Source organism: Salvelinus namaycush, chromosome 3 (assembly GCF_016432855.1).
Source record: "Salvelinus namaycush isolate Seneca chromosome 3, SaNama_1.0, whole genome shotgun sequence".
In the NCBI taxonomy this organism is placed as follows: Eukaryota; Metazoa; Chordata; class Actinopteri; order Salmoniformes; family Salmonidae; genus Salvelinus; species Salvelinus namaycush.
The window spans coordinates 48,985,638-49,006,284 of NC_052309.1; the positions used below are offsets into that span (position 1 = coordinate 48,985,638).

At 44.5% G+C, this 20,647-nt stretch overlaps 1 protein-coding gene across 1 annotated transcript in view; it reads left to right on the forward strand.

The window, feature by feature from the left end:
• Positions 1–20,647, forward strand: part of LOC120032065 (serine/threonine-protein kinase 10-like) — a 42,337-nt gene that overhangs the window by 14,455 nt on the left and 7,235 nt on the right. Inside the window, exons 3-10 of the mRNA XM_038978012.1 lie at positions 5,580–5,628; positions 6,295–6,444; positions 7,909–7,981; positions 8,776–8,970; positions 11,566–11,647; positions 14,004–14,144; positions 17,373–18,041; positions 20,420–20,550. Coding sequence (XP_038833940.1) covers positions 5,580–5,628; positions 6,295–6,444; positions 7,909–7,981; positions 8,776–8,970; positions 11,566–11,647; positions 14,004–14,144; positions 17,373–18,041; positions 20,420–20,550 — 1,490 coding nt within the window. The remainder of the gene's footprint in view (positions 1–5,579; positions 5,629–6,294; positions 6,445–7,908; positions 7,982–8,775; positions 8,971–11,565; positions 11,648–14,003; positions 14,145–17,372; positions 18,042–20,419; positions 20,551–20,647) is intronic.

The following is a 20,647-nucleotide window of genomic DNA, read 5'->3' on the forward strand; positions in this document are numbered from 1 at the left end:
ATTGATAGTTAGATTCTGACATTTTATAATTCATGTTACTTATTTATTTCTCTTTTTTTGACTACCGCTGCATCACTGAATGTGATCGATCTATGACCGTTGAAACCATCACCTGGAAATGGGTGCTGTATAAACTCATCAACCGCCAAAAGCCATGTGATATAAAGTTGCTTAGTTGAAATTGTCATAGAGGGGGAAGTAAAGATTACGTGAAGGGCTGTTCTTGCAGACCAAGGGGGGCACCACGCCGGATATGGCAGCGGGTCTATTGCTCCACCTTCCATCTGTTAAAAACACAGTGGCATAGCTGGAATAATTTTTTCTTTTCTACAAGGCCTCTGCACAGGGACTGTCGGCTCATCTATTTTTTTTATAAAGGTCAGTGTGCAAATACACGTACAGCTTTCAAATTACACATTTCCTGTGTGTCCCCTTGGTGGGGTTTCAGTTTTTTTTCTCTGATCGCATTCTCAAGAACCATTCTAGAGTAAAAGCCTATAATTGAGTGTACATAGGCAGTATAACCAGACTTGAATCTGATGTTATTCAAGAGGCCCGGGTTATTTACTACAACAACAACAACTTCCTTAATAAGAGTGAGTGGTCAGGTGCAGCCCAGTGTTCAAGCACTCATATACCACTTCTCACTGTTTTATTTCTACTTTTGGTACTGTTAAGATTGGAGATTTACGTTTTCCGCAAAAGTGGAAGGGGGAGAAGGTGAGCAACTTGTCTGTTGGCCCTGCATTACACCAAAACTGGTTATAGAAAATTGTGATAAATAACTATACCAGTTTAATTTAAGGACCAAAAAATGGACAGCTGTGCCGTACAGGTTGCAAAATAGTTGGGAGGATGTTATGTGCCATTTCTATGGCACGTGGTTTATGAACTGTCTGAGGCTGAGGCTGGTAACTCGAATGAACTTATCCTCTGCAGCAGAGGTAACTCTGGGTCTTCCTTTCCTGTGGCGGTCCTCATGTGAGGCAGTTTCATCATAGCGCTTGATGGTTTTTGCAACTGCATTTGAAGAAACGTTCAAAGTTCTTAATTTTCCGCATTGACTGACCTTCATGTCTAAAAGTAATGGACTGTCATTTCTCTTTGCTTATTTGAGCTGACCTTGCCATAATATGGACTTAGCCCTATTTGGTAAAAAAACATCTTCTGTATACCACCCCTACCTTGTCACAACACAACTGATGGTCTCAAACGCAGTAAGAAGGAAAGGAATTCCACAAATGAACTTTTTAAAAAGGTACACCTGTTAATTGAAATGCATTCCAGGTGACTACCTCATGAAGCTAGTTGAAACAATGCCAATAGTGTGCAAAGCTGTCATCAAGGCAAAGGGTGGCTTTTTGAAGAATCTCAAATATAAAATATATTTTGAATTGTTTAACACTTTTTTGGTTACTACATGATTCCATATGTGTTATTTCATAGTTTTGATGTCGTCACTATTATTCTACAATGTAGAAAATAGTAAAAAAGAAACCCTTGAATGAACACACTCTGTGTCAAAAGTTTTAGAACACCTGCTCATTTTTAGGGTTTTTCTTACCTATATATATCTATATCTCACTTGTTTTGGTACTGCGCTTATGTAGATTGTTTTTGGTCGCAGGTTCAGGAATGGCTTAAGAATTGCAACATTTACCTGGAGCTAGCTCTGCAAATAGCACCTGCTGAGTGATTTTGAAAAGTCAGTCAATCAATAATGGTCTTCGCAACAATGTTTTTTATTTATTTACTATCTGTAGAAACTGAGAATAGAAAGGTTCAAAACTTTTGTGAAACATCACAGTTTAAAAATATATAGAAATCAAAACCGGATGGTGTTGAGGGGAGCTGGACTAAAATTAACAAGAAAATGAACTAATATACTGTCTGTAGAATGTGTATGTAGAAGCCTAAGTATTGTTGTCCATTAGTTTACTACAATTAGGGGAGGGATGATGGGGTTAGGCTAACATAATAAGGAAGGAACCTGTATTAAAAAATATATTATTTTCCCAAAAATGGGCGATTGGATATTATGCAGATAATTACATTTGATAGATTGTGGCTTCTATATGCAATATTAAAGCTGATCTACCCTCTAAAAAAATATATTTCAAAAAATATTTGGAGGTGTAGATGACTCATAGAACTGTCGTACTTGGATATCATCATAAATAGAACTGTCGTACTTGGATATCATCAGAAAAGAAGCATGTTCTAGTTTAGACCATCCCTCGCCACTCTCTCTACAGTGTCATAACAACTCGTACATTTCTGGGTGTGGATGAGGCATTCGATCATAAAACCTCCACACAAACACTGGCACCACAAACGGAGAGCCTCTCCCTGGCTAAGGGCCAGTGCCGAGGGGATGACTAAAGATCTGTGATCCCTGGAGCATGCCAGTCTGCCTGGGAGGGATGTCTCTGCTGACGACATGCTGCAGACTGAACCAGCGGTTGGGCTGTGTGCCTCAAACCCCCCTTTTTCAGCCGGAGAGCAGGGGTGGCACATTCCGCTGCACACCCACTCTGCTCTGTAGAGAGAGAAGGCTGTTTGTTCTAGTTTTGGAACAACCCGCTCTACAGTGTGAGAAATAGGGGGCCTTTTAACATAGGGCTGCCACTGACTGCTGACATTAACACGCACGACTGCAGCCAGCCAGCCATGGTAATGCTTTCATCTGGAAATCATCCCATGGTAAACCAATAAAGCTCTATTAACGGGTGTTAACAGATGGGCATCGTGTTCACCTGCCAGGGCCAACATAAAAAACCTGCTGCACAGTCTGAGTGTCATCCGTGTGCGTGTATAATTTATACCTCATCTGTCCCTCCTCGAGGCTCCGTCTTGACGAGGAGAGAGCTCTCCGCGTGAAGGAATGCTGCAGTGTTCTGCTGTTACCAAGCAGAGGCAGAAAGAGGCCATTAAACAGGAGGTGAACGATGTCAATGTCGGTTCCTCGTTGAGTTTATCCCGCACAGCTTCACTCGGCGTACAGTAAATCTGTTGTTATCTTGTTCACGTTATCTCACTCCCTCTTTCCCACCGTCCCAGTGGACCTACAGTACTACCTTGCAATAGAGCAGTGTGTTGTCTATCTTACTGTTCCCCTCCGTTTTTTGAATCACTCCTGGGGAAGTGTTCTGTCACTGAAACGTTACTCCTTTTCCAAGGTGTCACAACGCATAACACTGCTGATTTTTGAACATGAAGGAGAAAGCATGGTGGTCATTTTAATTACAAGTGACACACTATTTAATACCCAGGAGATTTGTTAAATGAGGTTGTGTGTCGGTGCACAGTTGAATAAACTGAAGTCAATGTCTCCTAGGTGCTGCCTCAGCCAGTTTACGTGTATATCTAATAGTGTTTGCAGGTCCACACGCCAGTATCGGCTCAACTTAACTTGCCCGACTGAGCAGTCAGTGGCAGGAATTCAAAAAGGGCTTAGCCAGTGAAACTACATCTTTTAACAGTCATCAATTAACATATTTCTCTCCAAAAGGAGATGGATTATCACGTATCCTATAGAACATCTGGGAATATTGCTCAATGTCCTTTTCACTGAACCCATAACACAGCCCTCTCAAAGACTTGGTGGTTGTGTACAGCGAATGTCAACCCTCCTAGCTCTATTGGGCTGTGCTCCGGATGTATTTTGTGGCTGCCTACACCAGGCTCTGACGGAGCTGTGAGTAGGTGGTGGAAGAATGCGGTATGTACAATATTTGCGTGAGCGTGTGTACGTTTTTGTATGTGCGTACATGTGCAGCCCATACAGGCTGTAGATCTGACCAGTTGGATCAGATCTTTCACCAGTGCGACAGTGCTCACGTCATGAGGAAACAATCCCTCAAAGGGGGCGAAAAAAAGTTACCGACCTAGCAGCAATAGATAGTCATCATTAAATTCCCCTAAAAACCGACCTGGTGTCACACGTAAATCTGACTAAGCCTTTAGGTGTTCGCCGCCGCCTCAATCCTATGTACAGTACATAGCTTGTCATCCACATCTGAATTATTTGTTGACGGGTGGATTGGCAGGGATTTAGAAAACTGGAGGGCCAGGTTATTGAGGTTAAAACCTATGCTAACACATGACCTCACAAAACCTATTTTTAATATCATAAGAGGCCCTTGTTTTACTGTGACGACATGGGCACCACCCTCGGAATGAAGGTTGGTACACCATCCCCAGCTGTGTGTGTGTGTGTCTAGATGTACGGTAACAAGCCACCGTTTTGTCCTCCATTTTGTTCAGTACGAAACTCCTCCACCCTGTCCAGCAGGGTTTGCCAATGCTTTGACAGTGGTGTCATAGCATAGGGATGAGTGAATGAGTAGGAGAGGGCACTTTGTTATGTTAAAACAAGACGTACATCTGTTTGCCCAATCAGCAGGGAATTATGTAATCGTGAGATCACAGGGCAGGTATGCATGCTATTGAGCTGTCGCAAGCCTTCTGAGTGCCCAAGACCAAACACATTGCACGCGCACACACACACCACTTTCAACGTTTTAGTGGCTCTCTGAACTCCTGGCCGTAGGTTAATGTACCACAGTGACCCTCTAGGGTCGTGGAATATTATTAAAACACTTATTTATACTCTGGCTTTGTGATAGGCCCCCGTTGACTTGCATGACTCATTCATAAGTAGCCTTTGAAAGTACAGTGTGGAGGGACTTGTGCTCTTGTGTATCTGTGTGTGTGTGTGTGTGTGTGAGGAGGAAACAAGGATAAAGTTTTTGGCAGCTGGATAAAATCTCTCCGACAGGACATTTTTCAGACTTGTTTTCAGTTTCCCTCTTGCTGTTTCACCTCAGCAGTGCTGGTATTTGGTTTATGTGTCTTGGAAGGCTGTGGAGTTAGTGACCGTCGCATCCATCGCTAAACACACTGACTGTAGTCCTGTCCTGCACGGCCACGGTGTGTTCCGCCTTCATTGACACGAGGCAGTGCAGAGTGTTTGAGATTGCTTTCGCCACAGGTGTCAGAGACTGGAGTGTACAACTAGAAAGGGAGATGTTGGTTTCTCTCCTGTTGACTAGGCAGTGTCCCCCCGTCTGCTGACATGTCTAAGTGCTGTCTTTTTATTAGGCAGATCGACTGGGTTCTAAGAGGCCTCACTTCCCAGAACTCTTGTCTGTCTGTCTCCCCCTCTTCTCTTGAGTTCAAATCTTCTCCCAGGGTGATACGAGACCTATTCTCTGCTGCATCTCAGTGACGTTGAAAACAGTTAGGCTACCACCTGTCACTTCTTCTGTGGACCTTCCCTCTTGTCTCCTCTCAGCCCCCTCTTTTTTTCTTTACCCCTCGTCCTGTTCTTTGGGAGTCTTAACTTTAACTGTGATTTTATTTTAAACACGATGAGGATCTAACGTCTACCTTTTGACATTGTGATGTTGATAGTTCTGTAGAAAATGGTATTTTCACATTCCATGGAATCCCTCCACCCTGTTAGGATGTTTTGTATGTAGTTTGCATTTCCGGATCAGTTTTTGTGTTCCATTGGAACTTCCTGAGGTTAAACTGTAAATCACAATGCTGGCTGTTTTTCCTCTTCCTCCTCACAGATCATGATCGAGTTCTGCCCCGGAGGAGCCGTAGACGCTACTATGTTAGGTGAGGAGACATGCACTACTGTAGGCCGGGTATTCCTTTATAGGTGTGTACTCTATAATATGTGCTCTGTCCCTTGGAACATTGTTTTCCTAAGCTCCCCGCCTCTCCCGTTTTTGACGTTTCACATTCCGTACCTGCGGCCGTAGCTGCAACTGCCACAGCACTGTTGCTCTTAAGGATATTGCTTTATTATGAAAGGATTAGCGAACGGGGCCAAGCGACGTCTCGTTGTAATGGGTCTGCCATTGTAGCAAGGTACTAGGGGCAGACCGACAAGACCCACACACTGTGGGAAATACCCCTGCGCTGTTTATCCTTTGATAATCCAGCTCCTCATACAGCAGTTGCTGGCCCCAAATACAACTAACTTAACACGGAGAGAATAGGAAAAAGTCCTGTTTTAGCATGTAAATATTTTATCGGAGCCAACGCTCTCGGGTAAGTAGCCATTTAAGACGACTTACAGCAGCTCCATCTGCCTCATGGGAAATACCTTAGGTGTCCCAACGAACCCACCTTGCCTTTTTATTAGGGACTTTGGTTCTCAGTTAAAGTTGTTGAGTTGTACCATTTTCCTGTTGAGGTAAAACCTTAGCCATTGATGTCACTGGGTTAGTGATGTTAGTTTCCCCTAACCTGTGTCCTCCCCTCTCTCTGGTCTGTAAGAGCTGGACCGGGGCCTGATGGAACCTCAGATCCAGGTGATCTGCAGACAGACGCTGGAGGCCCTGGTCTACCTCCACAGCATCAAGATCATCCACAGAGACTTGAAGGCCGGGAACATCCTCCTCACCCTGGAGGGAGACATCAAGCTAGGTGACACCATCTTCTCCCTCCACAATGGTTTACGCATATAATGTACTCCTCTAGAACACTGAGACCTCATGTTTCCAGAATACTAGAACCAATTTTCTTCTCATTGGATTTTCTAGATTCCACAGCAGGGCTGTTATCCACCTCAATCAAAAATGATTTTGAATAATTCTCCAATAAGCAACAAAGATTTCTCATTGTACAGTGTATAAGGGTCACATTGTCTATGGAGTTGTCTTGTTGGTCAGCAAGAGCGGGGTGGGAATGTTTACATGAATGTTGCGAACGCACAACCAACCCACTTAGAGGAAATCCTTCCCTGAGACATCTCTGAAGAATAAAATGTGAGAAGTGTGGGAAAACGGCGTTCTGATAAAAAATATTTTTTTAAATCTGCTAAATGTGATTTGTTGCTAGTATTCTGTTGATTTTCAGCATTCCTGAAGTTCTTTGTGCTGAGGATTTGGGTCAAAACGGTTGATATCAGATATTTTGTTGAAGCACCACTTGCCTAACAACAACGCTGCTTTGTGGAGCCTACATGTTACAAGGCCCTCTTCAATGCCCTTAAATATGTCCACAAGCACAGACACCAGAGCTTTGATTTAATGACTGGGAGTTGCCTCTGGAGGCATTCAGTCAGTCCAGTCGGTCTCAGGAACAACCTCTGTTGCTGCTTAACAGAGAGCTTTTATCAACAAGTTATCCAAATACGGCCGACACGTACAGCACACTTCTGACGTGTCATACGGAGCTAGTCTGTCATGTGTGGTCCCGTGTGGCTCAGTTGGTAGAGCATGGCGCTTGCAACGCCAGGGTTGTGGGTTCATTCCCCACGGGGGGACCAGGATGAATATGTATGAACTTTCCAATTTGTAAGTCGCTCTGGATAAGAGCGTCTGCTAAATGACTTAAATGTAAATGTAAATGTTTTTCCTTTAAGTTTTTTGTTCCACAGATTTAGACCATTTTAGATTTGTTCGTCGGGTGAGAGACCCATGGTATCTATTTAATCACAGATGGGTGAAGTTATTTAATATTTTGCTCCTAGTTTATAGGGTATTCCCATTCATCTTTCATTGAAAAGTCATTGGCCCCTAAATAATTCCTCGAGGTTTAACAGGAAACTCAATGATGTCATGGCAGTTTACGGTGTGGAAACAAATATGATGCTTAAACGTGACATTGGGGAGTGTATGATAGGAAGACTAGTCTGCTCTGCGATGGATTTGATATTATGTTTATACTGGTCACAATAAACAATGTGGTAGTCTTTTCAATAAGCGCCGGGTTGTGTTCAGTGATTTTGAAGGAAATAAGTGCCCGGGCTATTAATTGTTTTACGGTATTCCTCCCCCGAAAGAAGATATCAGGTTATAACACTGGCCCATTAATCATTCTCTCTACCAAGAAATTGAATTAAAAAAATATATAAAAAAGAATAAATACTTTTCTTTGTGCTTGCAGCGGATTTTGGGGTGTCAGCGAAAAATACCAAAACCCTACAAAGAAGGGACTCTTTCATAGGAACACCATACTGGTAAGTACTGGTACATACACATGAAAACGGAGTAATGTAAATGGGTGCCTGCCACTGGGTGTGTCCCAAATGGCCCCTTATTCCCTTTTTAAAGAGCACTCCTTTTGACCAGGGGCCATGGGTGCCAGTTGAGCGCACAGTGTTTAATGGGATTACGGTGGTACTGCATGACGAAGTTAAGAACATCCCTCCTACTACCCATGCCGCCTTGTTGAACCAGTTGTATGTCCTGCTTGATATCATAAGAACACTCCGTACAGTAGTGCTCAGTCGTTATGGCTTGATCGTAACCTTTTACAAGGCTCTTGTGAAAGCTGATATGTAAATTGTTGTGGTTCTGGACATTGTGCTCTGGCTGGTCTTCCGATCATGGTTGGGTTGAAGTTAACTATTGACCAGAGCAGGTCTCATCCAAGGCAATGACTATCGTCTGAAATGGCCTCTCAGTCAACCTGCCCAGGTGTTGCACATTGTTCACTAGCTTCATAAATGAGTAACAGATGCCATTTCACTCTATGTATTTTACAGTGAATGTGAAGCCAAGCAGTATAATATTTCTGAAGATTATGTAATATGTCACTTTTGATCGTAGGCAAACACCGGATAGGCCTCTGGTATCTCCAGAGCTCAGATTGAAGTATATATGCCTACTATTCACTTGGTCTGTAAACATAGCTGATTCAAAAGTGTGTTAACATGTCGAAAACAAGATATATATATATATCTCTATGTGCACCAGATTTGGCATTTAGAGGTTAACCATTTGTCCTCTATTGTGCTATATTGTATTCCAGGATGGCTCCGGAGGTGGTGATGTGTGAGACCATGAAGGACGCTCCGTATGACTACAAGGCTGACATCTGGTCCCTTGGTATCACCCTGATCGAGCTGGCACAGATCGAGCCCCCGCACCACGAACTCAACCCCATGAGGGTCCTGCTGAAGATAGCCAAGTCTGAGCCCCCTACCCTGGAGCAGCCCAACAAGTGGTGAGACCCAGAGGGGGGTGATGATGTATAGGTCCAAACCCTAGGCCAAAGCCAGTGAAGATAGGACTTTGAGTGTGCAGAGCTGTGGCTTTTCTAATCAGTTTGAGGCGGTGCGTTCCGTCGCTCAGTAGATGCAAGAGCGTGGGCCTATACTCTAGGTGCCAATAGCTATGCTCCAGATGGGAAGAGCATTCCTAGTGAAAGCTGTATTTTTCTAAGGAAATACAGAATGTATTCACACCCCTTGACTTTTTCCACATTTATGACCCGTTTCAAGAAGCTAGGCGTATGTTGCACATCACTACTTCACAGGAGAGGCATTTCAACGCTTTATTGTTATTTGTATTTTTTTTATCAAAATGCATTTTTTGGGCAGAAATGCCTTGTAGAACATGTGAACTTCCATGTGCCTTAATAACAAACTTTTATGCCATCTGTAAATACGAATACATTCCGAGCCTAGTTGGTTTAGCCACTGAAAAAGACAGGAATCTTCCCACTAGCCATGACTGGCTGAGGATAATGAATGGGCTGGACATATCGAGAGATGAGTTCGGATTGGTCTGCCATGTCTATAACCTGAGCTGCTCAGTATGTGTAAATAATTCTTGCTACCTCAGCTTTTTTGAAAGATATAATGTTAGCCATAGAGAACTGACAAAGTGTTGCTACTGCCCTCAAAGATCAGTGGGATGGACAAACGTTACTTTCTGCACATGGTTGACCGCAGTGACGGGCCAAACAAGCTGTAGCTAGCTACAAACCAAACGGAAAAGACACGCTGCCGTGACGCATTCATCCATGTATACGGCTAAGAGTCTAGCTACATTTTCAGATATTATATCTTTCTAATTTTGCCAATCATTTTCATTGCAAGTTAAAGCATACTGTTAGCTATCTAGCTGGCTCGCTAGTTAACGTTATGTGTATGATCTGTGTAGTAATATTATTTGTATCTCGGAAAGCCATTTGCATTGCTTGTTATAGTTTAATGTTAACTAGCTAGCTAACATTGAACCTATTTGGTTAGCTTTAGCTACCTATTCATACTCAAGCATTTTGTGGATGGTGGCTAGCTATGCCAATTTGGTTGTACTGTAGCTATGGGTTGGGATTGTGGATCATTGTTTAGCTAGCTACATGTCTAAACAAAAGACTCCACTTCGCAAGAGAATGATTACATGACCCATCAAGTTAGCCAGGTGTGTCTGGGAGTGATTACGGCCATCTATTGTATTTCATGAACGTGTACATGTCTAGACAATAGTGATCCAACCACGTAGCTAGATGTGGCTGGCGGGTGGTTATAGAATTTATTTCAGTGTCTAGGTAAGGATGATATAATAATTATAAAATATGTTTCCAATATCTTTCTATGGACACGTTCAAAGTCAGATTAGGATCTAGGCCAAGGACTAGATAGTGTATTTTTACCTGGGGCTAAAGGTTAAGAGGGTGTGAACGATGCTGAATAGGTGTAGACAAAGAAGAGCTCTCCAGTAGCTGTACCAAAACATTCAACGGCCATTTTCTCAAAAGTGGAGTTACAAGTTTATCAACTTTCAAAGCAGAATTACTTTCCCATTGTTCCTCAACTGCAGTGTACGATATACCATTTTCTAGTCTCTACTTTTATCCAATGTAAAAAAAAAAACATGATTTGAAATTTTACTACATAGGACCGAATCCAGGTAGTGGGTCAAATATTGTTGTTACAGTGGGATTAAAATTGATTTAATTGTCTTTTTTTTGTCAACGATCTACACAAGTGGTCTTGATTTAGATAAGTATCCAATACAGTTATTACAGTTGTCTTTCTGGGTAAGTTTCCAAGAGTTTTCCACACCTGGTTTGTGTAACATTTGCCCATTTTTATTATTTTCAAAATTCTTCAAGCTCTATCAAATTGGTTGTTGATCATTGCTAGACAACAATTTTCAGATCTTGCCATAGATTTTCAAGCAGACTTAAGTCAATGTTGCTGAGTAACAGTTTTAACTGTCTTCTTGGTAAGCAAATCATGTATATTTGGCCTTGTGTTTTAGGTTATTGTCCTGCTGAAAGGTGAATTAATCTCCCAGTGTTTGGTGGAAAGCAGACTGAACCAGGTTTTCCTCTAGGATTTTGCCTGTGCTTAGCTCCATTCCATTTTTTTATCCTGAAAAACTCCCCAGTCCTTAAGGATTACAAATACACCCATAGCATGACGCAGCCACCACTATGCTTGCAAATATGGAGAGTGGTACTCTGTAATATGTTGTATTGGATTTGCCCCAAACAGTTTTTGTCCTGGATACAATGCGCTATTTGCCATTTTCTTTGGGGGCAGTATCACTTTAGAACCTTGTTGCAAATAGGATGCATATCTTGGAATATTTTTTATTCTGTACAGGCTTCCTCTTCACTCTGTCAGTTATATTAGTATGGTAGAGGAACTACAATGTTAATCCATTCTCAGTGTTCTCCTATCACAGCCATTAAACTCTGAGTCTGTTCCGTTATAGCCTCAGATTGTCAAGGGTGGTGAAAATACCACCACCCTATCTCCTTTCTGTCTTCCGTTGATTAATGTTCCCGGAATTCTGTGTGTTTAAGGTCACAGGAGTTTAAGGATTTCCTGAAAAAGTCGTTGGATAAGAATCCGGAGAGTCGGCCAAACGCAGCCCAACTCCTGGAGGTAAGATGGTCACACTATACTCTAGCTCCGGCCTCTTTGACGTATGAGGACGGTTTCCCCTTATCTCATTCTTCACAGGTCCACGTTCTTATCCTCCCAAACATCAGCTTTTTCAGACACGAGGAATAGGGAGATGCTACAATGGGCAAATGAGCGGTAACATAGAGGGCATTTGGGAGAAAGAGAGCGAGAAAGCACAAGGAAATAAGAGATGAGGCGTCTATTAAAATGCAGGACCCACTATTTCCTGTCTGGGTTTGAAAGCAGGAGGGATTGCTAGCAATTTGTATTACTGTTTCTAGTGAATGGCACTTTGGGATTTTTTTTTTCTCCATATTCTCTCCACCCCTGGACAATTACAGGGGCCGAGTATCCTGGCCAAAAGCCTGCTGGGAGTTGAAAGAGCACCGGAGAGAGACAGGAGTGGTCACGTTCAGTGCCACACTGTAGGTTTTGATCTCTATCATACCACTGCTGTTTTTAACCCCAGTGCGATGACGTTGATGGGAATGAGACGCCTTGAACAGCAGCCAACAGCACCCGCTGTGGCTTATTGGCATGCATTGTGACACGGGGAGGAGTCCTTGGGGGTTACTTGGTCTGTGGATCACTCATTGATTGAGATTGTTGGAAATCTCATTGTTAGAAGTCAGTTTATTTACATCCATTATTCCAGTCAACACTTGGACGGTGTCCGTGTGCGATCGTATGTGTCAGGGGACAAACATAAGTCTAGTCAATATGACTGTAGCTCTCCTCTCTCTCACTCTGTTATGTCACGTCCATGGCCGCCTCATCCCATGTGGGGGAATGTTGTATACATGTTGTCTACACAACCACATGATGAAGTATCTTAATTCACCACAGCCGTGACCATTGGTCCCTAACTACAGATTTAGGATCAGATTGCCCAAGTCCCAACGTTAACCATTAGGAGGAACAAACGATAACTTACCCTGGACCAGAGGTTAAGAATAGCATCACCCAACTCCAGCCATTCTGTGCCTCTACCTCTCTGAAGCTGGCCATGTGGTTCACATTGAAGCATTTCGGACCAGCCGTCCAGACCAGACCAGCCCCTCCCTTACAAACATCAGAGGGAGCTGTTAAGCCGGCCTGAGCCATGGCTGGATCAAACATGGCTGGGAACTAATGCTGGTCCGTGTGCTTTCTTCACCCAGTGAACATTTTGCTTAGTGTAGCAGTGGTGGTCCAGGCTCAGTTTTCATAGTAAACCTGTTGAAGCTGGAAGGGCAGAGTAAAGTCTCAGAATAGGAGTGCTGATCTAGGATAAGCTTTGCCTTTTTTTCCTTATGAATGAACATTACATAGACGAGGGAACTGATCCTAGATCAGCACTCCTACTCCAAGATGCTTTATGAATACTAGCCCTGAGTTGTGAAGCTCCTTTGTGAGACAGAGCATGTGTGTTGTGATGTGTGTTGAATCAACAGAATTACCACTACCTGCCAGAAAAGGATTCACTGTTTAGTTGAGCCGGAAACCAAACCTGTGTTCTTTTTTTTATAATGGTTATAGAGAGATCGCTACCATGTATACCCAGGAAGTGTTGATGCGACGTTTCAAAGAGCGTCTGAATCCGTTCTGTCGGACTTCCAGTGAGCCAAGTCCATAAGTCTTAGTGAGGTGTTTCAAATGCTTCTCCCCGCGTTCCTTGAATACCCCAGACACTGCGTTGTGGTGTTCAAGTGTAGCACTTTGCCTGGGTGTTTTTCCTCTCCTGTGTGATAGCTGGCACTCTGCTTTCCCCGAGTCGTTGTTGACTTGATGCATTTTCTGTCATTGGAGAAGTTTTAAAGCTATCACTAATGCTATCCACACGGATGGAGGCAGCCCAGAGGGTCCCTTTCTGCCTCAGCCACACTTCCTGTCACTTGCCTACCTGCCTGTGCCAGCTGGGCCAATTAAATTAGCCATTGTTCAAATCACCTGAATAATAGATGCTTGCTCTTTTATTTTCGCTGCACTTACATTTTCACAGCCTTGTCTGTGGCTGTCAAATTACCCCCTCTCAAGCCTGCTCCTATTATTACGCTAATTAAATGATTCTTATAAAAAAAAATTGCCCTGTCTTATCTAGGAACTTGGTTTTATAAGCACATGAGGATTTGGGGTCATCTTCATTGTTTCATCAGGGTGAGCTCATACCCTGGCCTCATTGATGGTTGCTACTGTTTCTAATGTTTAGAAACGGCCATGGGTAGAGGTGGCAGATTTAAGTTTCACTCTCCTGTGAAAGTACCTTTTCCCCCTGTTTGCTTTCTATGCCCCTGTCATTCAAGTGTTGTTCTATGGGTGTAACATGGTTGTCCTGACCTCCTCCCTGTCCCCCCAGCACCCCTTTGTCTGCTCGGTGAAGACCAACAGACCCTTGCGAGAGCTGGTTGCCGAGGCGAAGGCTGAAGTCATGGAGGAAATCGAGGACAATCGAGAGGAAGGAGAGGAGGACGACACCGCTGAGCTCTCAGTCCCAGTGGTAAGACCCTTTTACTGCTCTCACTCTCTCCTGTCTCTCTCCTTTCCTGCATTCCTTTTATCCTATATCCTTCTCTCTCTTCCAATGAACTTTCACCTCTGTTCTTAGCAGTGGCGTTTTCCTATTGTTTCCTGAAGTTCTCGTTTCACGTAGGCCTCAAAGTGGTTTGGTTAATACAACCAAGACATTCTGTTTAGCAGTCATGTTGTATGTGACATTGAGGGAGGATATTGATATGTACATAGCTGAATCAAAGTACAGTACATCTACTTTTGGAATCTTCTATGTCTGGTGACTTTTCTTTTGATAGTTTCTGCTAGCGTGCCCCACACCCCAGAATCTGCAGCTTCCTGTTCATCTGTGTGTGTGTGTGTGTGTGTGTGTGTGTGTGGTCTAGACTAGGGTTTCCCAAACTCTGTCCTGGGGTCCCCCCACCCTGGCTGCATGTTTTGGTTTTGCCCTAGCACTACACATCTGATTCAAATAATCAAAGTTTGATGATGAGTTGGTTATTTGAATCAGCTGTGTAGTGCTAGGGAAAAAAACTAAACTGGGGCCCCCAGGACGGAGATTGGGAAACCCTGGTGTTGACTCAGCAGGGCAGCGCTCTCTAAAGTGTGGGGGTGTTTTCTGTGGTGTTCGGATCGCACACTGAGATGGGGGCGGAGGACATGCACACACTTCTCACTGAGACGATAGAACACACGCACTAAAGCACATTCTGCACACACTGATAGTCACACACTCCCTGGACGACCTCAAACTCCAGCTGCCATGGTCATTATGTCCCTGATGAGGACTCCATATGGTCTTTCTACTATTCAAACACAGATTGAGCCTAGTCCTGGACTAATGGAGAATCTCCATTTTTGAAAATGGGTTTGAATTCAGGATTAGGCTTAACCTGCGTCCGGGAAACCGCCCGTGAAACATCTACTAATCAAACGCTTCCAGTTAAGCGTTTTCAGGTTGAGAGTAATGGGTTTACTGTATATGAATGTGTGGGTGGACTGGATTAGAAAGTGAGGGGAAGTCAGAGGGCACTAAATCACTGGTGCTCAAACAAATTGGAACACTTGCTTTCACACACCCAGGTACCCACTGTTAAAAAAGGATGCTGTTTGTTGTCCTGTACACTGGCACAAATATCGCTTTACCACCTCTTGGGGGACTTCATTATTTAAAGTTTGACATGGTTTCTTTTCCACAGACCCTTTAGGTAAACATATACACTTGCCTTTAAACTGTATGTTTTCCAAATCAAACAGTACTGAAGTTGGACATTAGATTGGTAGAATTGTTTCGAGGTGATAATGAGTCATTCATAACTTATGTGATATGGACCTGAGGTCATTTCAGGTCAGTCATTTTGGATGGACCGTAGCGGTCTTCATTATTGCTACCCTTAGAGCATCAGTATAGTCAGCGGTCTGTCCTGTCCTCTTGCATTATAGCTACTGCTGACCCGCAGTCAAGAGATCAGCATGTTTCATTCCTGCGCTCTCCTGACAGAAACCCCGCACGCAAACGCGCGCGCACACACACACACACACACTCCAAACAGCTTTCTTCTCACAGAACCCCCCCCCTCCCCCAGAGGGAAATGCAAGGCCTGAGAGTGCAGCTTTCAGGAATTCTTAGTCGTCCACCACACACACACACACACACACACACACACACACACACACACACACGAAGTACAGTATGATCAAAAAGGGTTGTTTTGAGATATTTGTAAAGTTGAATACATTGATGTGTAAAGTCGTATTTCAGAATGTAGACACTCCAAGATGTTGTCTGTATCATGTATGGTCAGAGGTGGCACCACAGGTCCCAGAGTGGTCGTGCCATATTTTTCTTCCTGATGGTTACCAGCTGGTAAAACTCTAGAACCTGGTTGTAGCAGGGACCTTAAGAGTTGCCCTATTGTCTGGAGCAAGTAAACTGAGCAGTCAGGCAAGTTGAGCCTGCTCTAAAGTTGCCCAGGTGATAACATGAAAACCACAAAAATGTAAGGAATTTCAGTAAGCCTAAAACTGAACTTTCTGGTTCATCCCCATTGTTTAAGTGAAAGAGGGACAATTAATGGCAGCCGGGCTAGTTGAGCCTGATTTGTTGTTCCATTAGGAAGAGCATTAGAAAATAAAGTTTCCCCTGGCCAAATGGGACGGGGCAGGGCGCATAGGTGTAGGCCACAGTTGATCAGAGTGATACAGCGTGTCAGATCGCTACTGTTTAGGTGTAGGCTGCCACAACATTTCTGTAAAGTGTTTTTGCTTGTGTCGGGGAGTGAGTTATTTTCCTGTTCGCTAAAATAATACTGGCTTGAAGTGGAGAGCGCGCACTGCTTTCTATAGACGTGCACATGCCAGACCCGCAATTTCTGTAAATCTGATTTGGTCCACACACACACACACACACACACACACACACACACACACACACACACACACACAACCTGCAGCACTCTGGTGAGAAAGACATTGGCTACAAATTGTGTGCGAGTTAATGAATTATGAGGCAAGGCCATCTAAAAAAAAACAGTAAGCCTACTTTGTCCCTGTTTTCAACGCTTTTGTGTCATTTTGTATTAAACCAAATCTAAAGTGGTGGGGTTCTGCCCCACCTAATAAAGTCCTGGGGGCGAATGCCTGCTCGCCACACGTTTGCTGGCGGCCCTGAAACACACAGAGCGTAGCAGCGGGTGTAATTGGCGGAGAGGTTGTAAACATTTGTCTCAGGGCCTGGAGAGCAGTTAGCCAGTTCTCTCCAACAGTGTTTTAGAAAGGCTGTCCCCGGTCGTAAAGGTGGCTGACCATTGTTAGCATAACGCTCCGAGACCGCTCTCTGCACGTGAGCCACGGGACATCAACAGGATCTGCACCTGTTGTTATTATTAGTGTGTTATTACTGATTACATACTTTATCTCCGGTGCGCAGAAGAGGTACGTTTTTTTTATAGGTAGGAGTTTAGAAAGGAACATCTGCATTGCTACAGACAGTACCAATAAAGGTCAACACTGCAGATCTACTGCAATATGAAGCCAAGAGAACTTGAGCATTAGGAATAAGACCATCAAGCATTAAGGCTAAGTCCATTTCATTTGGCTCGTATTAGTGGGATTACTTTCAACATAGGTGCTTCTGGGGGAAAAGGTGTGAAAAAGGCACCCGTGTTGAAATGCTTTGTCACTGCCGCCCATAACAATGTTCCTCTCCTCTCCCCAGCCTCCAGGCAAGGACCCGTCTCAAACCAGTCAGACCAGTCTACAAGGGGACAATGCCCCAGACACACTCACCAAAACCCCCGTGGGGGCCGACGCCAAACCCCCCGTGAGACCTTCCCGCACGAGGGATGGCCAGCTGATCGACCGACAGCTCCCTGATGAGGGCATCAGCATTGTGGACTCTGACAAGCCCGAGAGCGAGACCTCTGGCAAGGCCTTCTCCAGCTCCGACTCGGGCATCGAGGATGGAAAGAGCACCTCGGATGAGAGCAAGCCTGTGGACACCCCTCTGACAGAGAACCCGGCCCTGCTGGCACAGCCAGAGATGGTACCAAAAATACCCCAAAGCCAGTTAGTGGTGAAGGGAGGAAGCGGCAACATGGCCAGTGGGGAGGTGCCCGTAATTGGGGGAAAAGGGCCCACCACCCCTACACCAGACCCCACACCTTTGATCGGGCTGAACGGCAGCATGAGGGGGCCTTCGAAAAGGGAGAGGGTCCCCATAGGGGCTAACATGGACAACCTGATGGCCCACCACAACGCCAATGGCATCTCCAAGAGGTACTCTGATGCGGGCAGCGTGTCTGCTTCTGAGAGCATGGACATCAGCCTCAACCTGTCAGGAGACATGTCAGTCAACAAGGACGATGGATCCCTTTGCCCCAGGGTGGTGAGTAACACCATGTTTAATGTCACATTTCCAATGATTTATCCTTGTGTTTTACCAAAAAACCTCAGACTTTCGTATTTCCACGGCCTGGCTCCAGTGACTTTCTGGGCCATGGTCTCGGCAGACCTGCTCTGGCTTGGGGCCAAGGCAAGACCACTGGGATATTTTGGGCAGCATTTTACATAACAATGGCTAGCTGTGAGGCCTCCCGAGTGGCGCAGCTGTCTAAGGCACTGCGTCACTACAGACCAGGGTTCGATCCCAGGCTGTGTCGCAGCCGGCCACGACTGGGAGACCTATGAGGCGGTGCACAATTGGCCCAGTGTCGTCCGGGCAGGTGCATGTTCATTATTTGTTTTTGGTTCATTGAACAAGCATGGGAAACAGTGTTTAAACCTTTAACAATGAAGATCTGTGAAGTTATTTGGATTTTTACGAGTTTATATATAGTGTATAATGTCTGACTAAAACATAATCATTTGAAACCTTTGCTTACATTTGAATATGATCACGTCTCCATTATGCATGGGAATACTTGAGAACAGATTTCTTAAATTAAAATCACTTGGAGCTGATTTCCTGGTGTTTTTATGGTCTTATGTCCAATCATTTTTGTACATTTTATTTTGCTCAGAGAACTTTGGGGGCCAAATAAAACCACCCGCGGGCCGTCAGTTGGGGAACCCTGTCCTAGGGTGAAGGCTCACAACAAAGAACAGCTTGTCTTAAACTACCCCTAACCTGCATTCATACATGCACTTGTCAATGAGTCAAACTCCACTGAAATAAGCTGCTATGTCCAACGTTTTATGGCAAAAGCTTCAATTCTAGCAGAAGAGGCTCTGAGATGGAATCAAACTGATGTTCTCTGGAAAATGGACATCCCATCCTTCTAATAACGAGTCTGTTTTGCACTAATACAATTCCATTTTCCATCCATTATGACCAATGGCTCTTTGTTTCGAGCTCTATTCAGCATTCAGTATTGTGGATATCATTTCTATACAGCCATTGTTGCTGGGGGAGCTTCTGGTTGTTGGACTGGCCATCACTGGAAATCTATTCATTGGACTTGTGTTCTATTTGTGATATGTATTTTTCCAGAACAGATTATTCAGCAGTTAATTTTTCCGCTGGGCTAGATGAATGGGACATCTATGTTAGACCCAGTAACAGTGTGAGGCTATATACATGAGAGACGGGCATGTCAGGAAAAACCAGGGGTTTATGAATGGCGCTGTATGAGAGAACACCGATCAAGGGAGGGAGGCTAGAGCCAGACGCGAGGCTAGGCCCCATCTGAGCTGTTGCTGCAGTACATACACCTGTGCCCTCGGAGCACACTGGATGTGTGCTCAACTTGTTCACATACATTATGCACCGATGTCATCACTCTCGCTCACTCGCGCGCGTGGGCGCACACACACACGTCATCGCACACAGTGTCTCTGTCAAAGGTTTAGAAGAATGGCTACTGTTTACTTACAGTACCTTCTGGTGAGAGACGTACAGGGAACGGTGTTTGTTCAGCTGGCCCCTTACGTTTTCACTTTTCATCAATAGGATGATTATCATTTCCACAAACGCCCTTAAAGTAGCCGTGTCACCCAGGGTTTTGCTACTTTTCCTGGGCAGAGACTGGTGTGGTTCTGGCCCAGTGACATTTACATTTAAGTCATTTAGCAGACGCTCTCATCCAGAGCGACTTACAAATTGGAGAGTGACCAGTAAGAACCCATTGAGTCTCTCTGTTTCTGTACTGGGGGATGAGAGCTCTGTTGTCAGAGAATCCAACTTCCTGCTTGGCACTCCCTCCCTGTACAACAGAGCAGGGTAATTATAGAGGACCGGCCCAGCAGGATCACCCTGTTTTAGGGATCATACACACACACGCGCAGCAAATGTTGATCTGCAGTTCGTTAGGCGTAGCGTGTTTTTAGGGACCACCCGCTGTAGAATTGGTTTGCAAATGACCGCCGGCACCCTGTTTAGAATTTGTAAGTGCTCTCGGGCCGGCAAACGCTGACGGTGTGTGTCCATGCCTTTCCACTACTGCTCTTTCCTGTCAACTGGCAGGCAGACTATGTACAGTGCTCTCCATACACAGCCTTCTTCTTTGAAGACACACTAGTGTGTTGTCGTCATGTATCATGCCAAGGCTGAACGTCCTTACTTGTTGTTGATATATATATATATATATAGTGTGTGTTTAGTGTCACAATACAGTACCATGATTGAGTGACTGCAGCAGTGTTATTTTTACCATTAGGACCGTCCTAATGGTAAAAATAACACTGCTGCAGTCACTCAATCATGGTACTGTATTGTGACACTAAACACACACTGTGCCCCCTAATAACGCTCTCTGTCTCCTCCAGGACTCTCGTTTCTCCAGTAAGACGTTGAAGCGCACCAGGAAGTTTGTCATTGACGGCTTGGAGGTCAGCGTGACCACATCCAAGATCATTGGCGATGATGAGAAGAAAGATGAAGAGATGAGGTTCCTCAGGCAAGTCACACTGCTTCCTTGAAAACCCTTTTTTCTCCCTGAATCAAGGTCAGGAAAAGGGGCCGGGTCTACTCATCTCTGTATAAAACAGGATCTT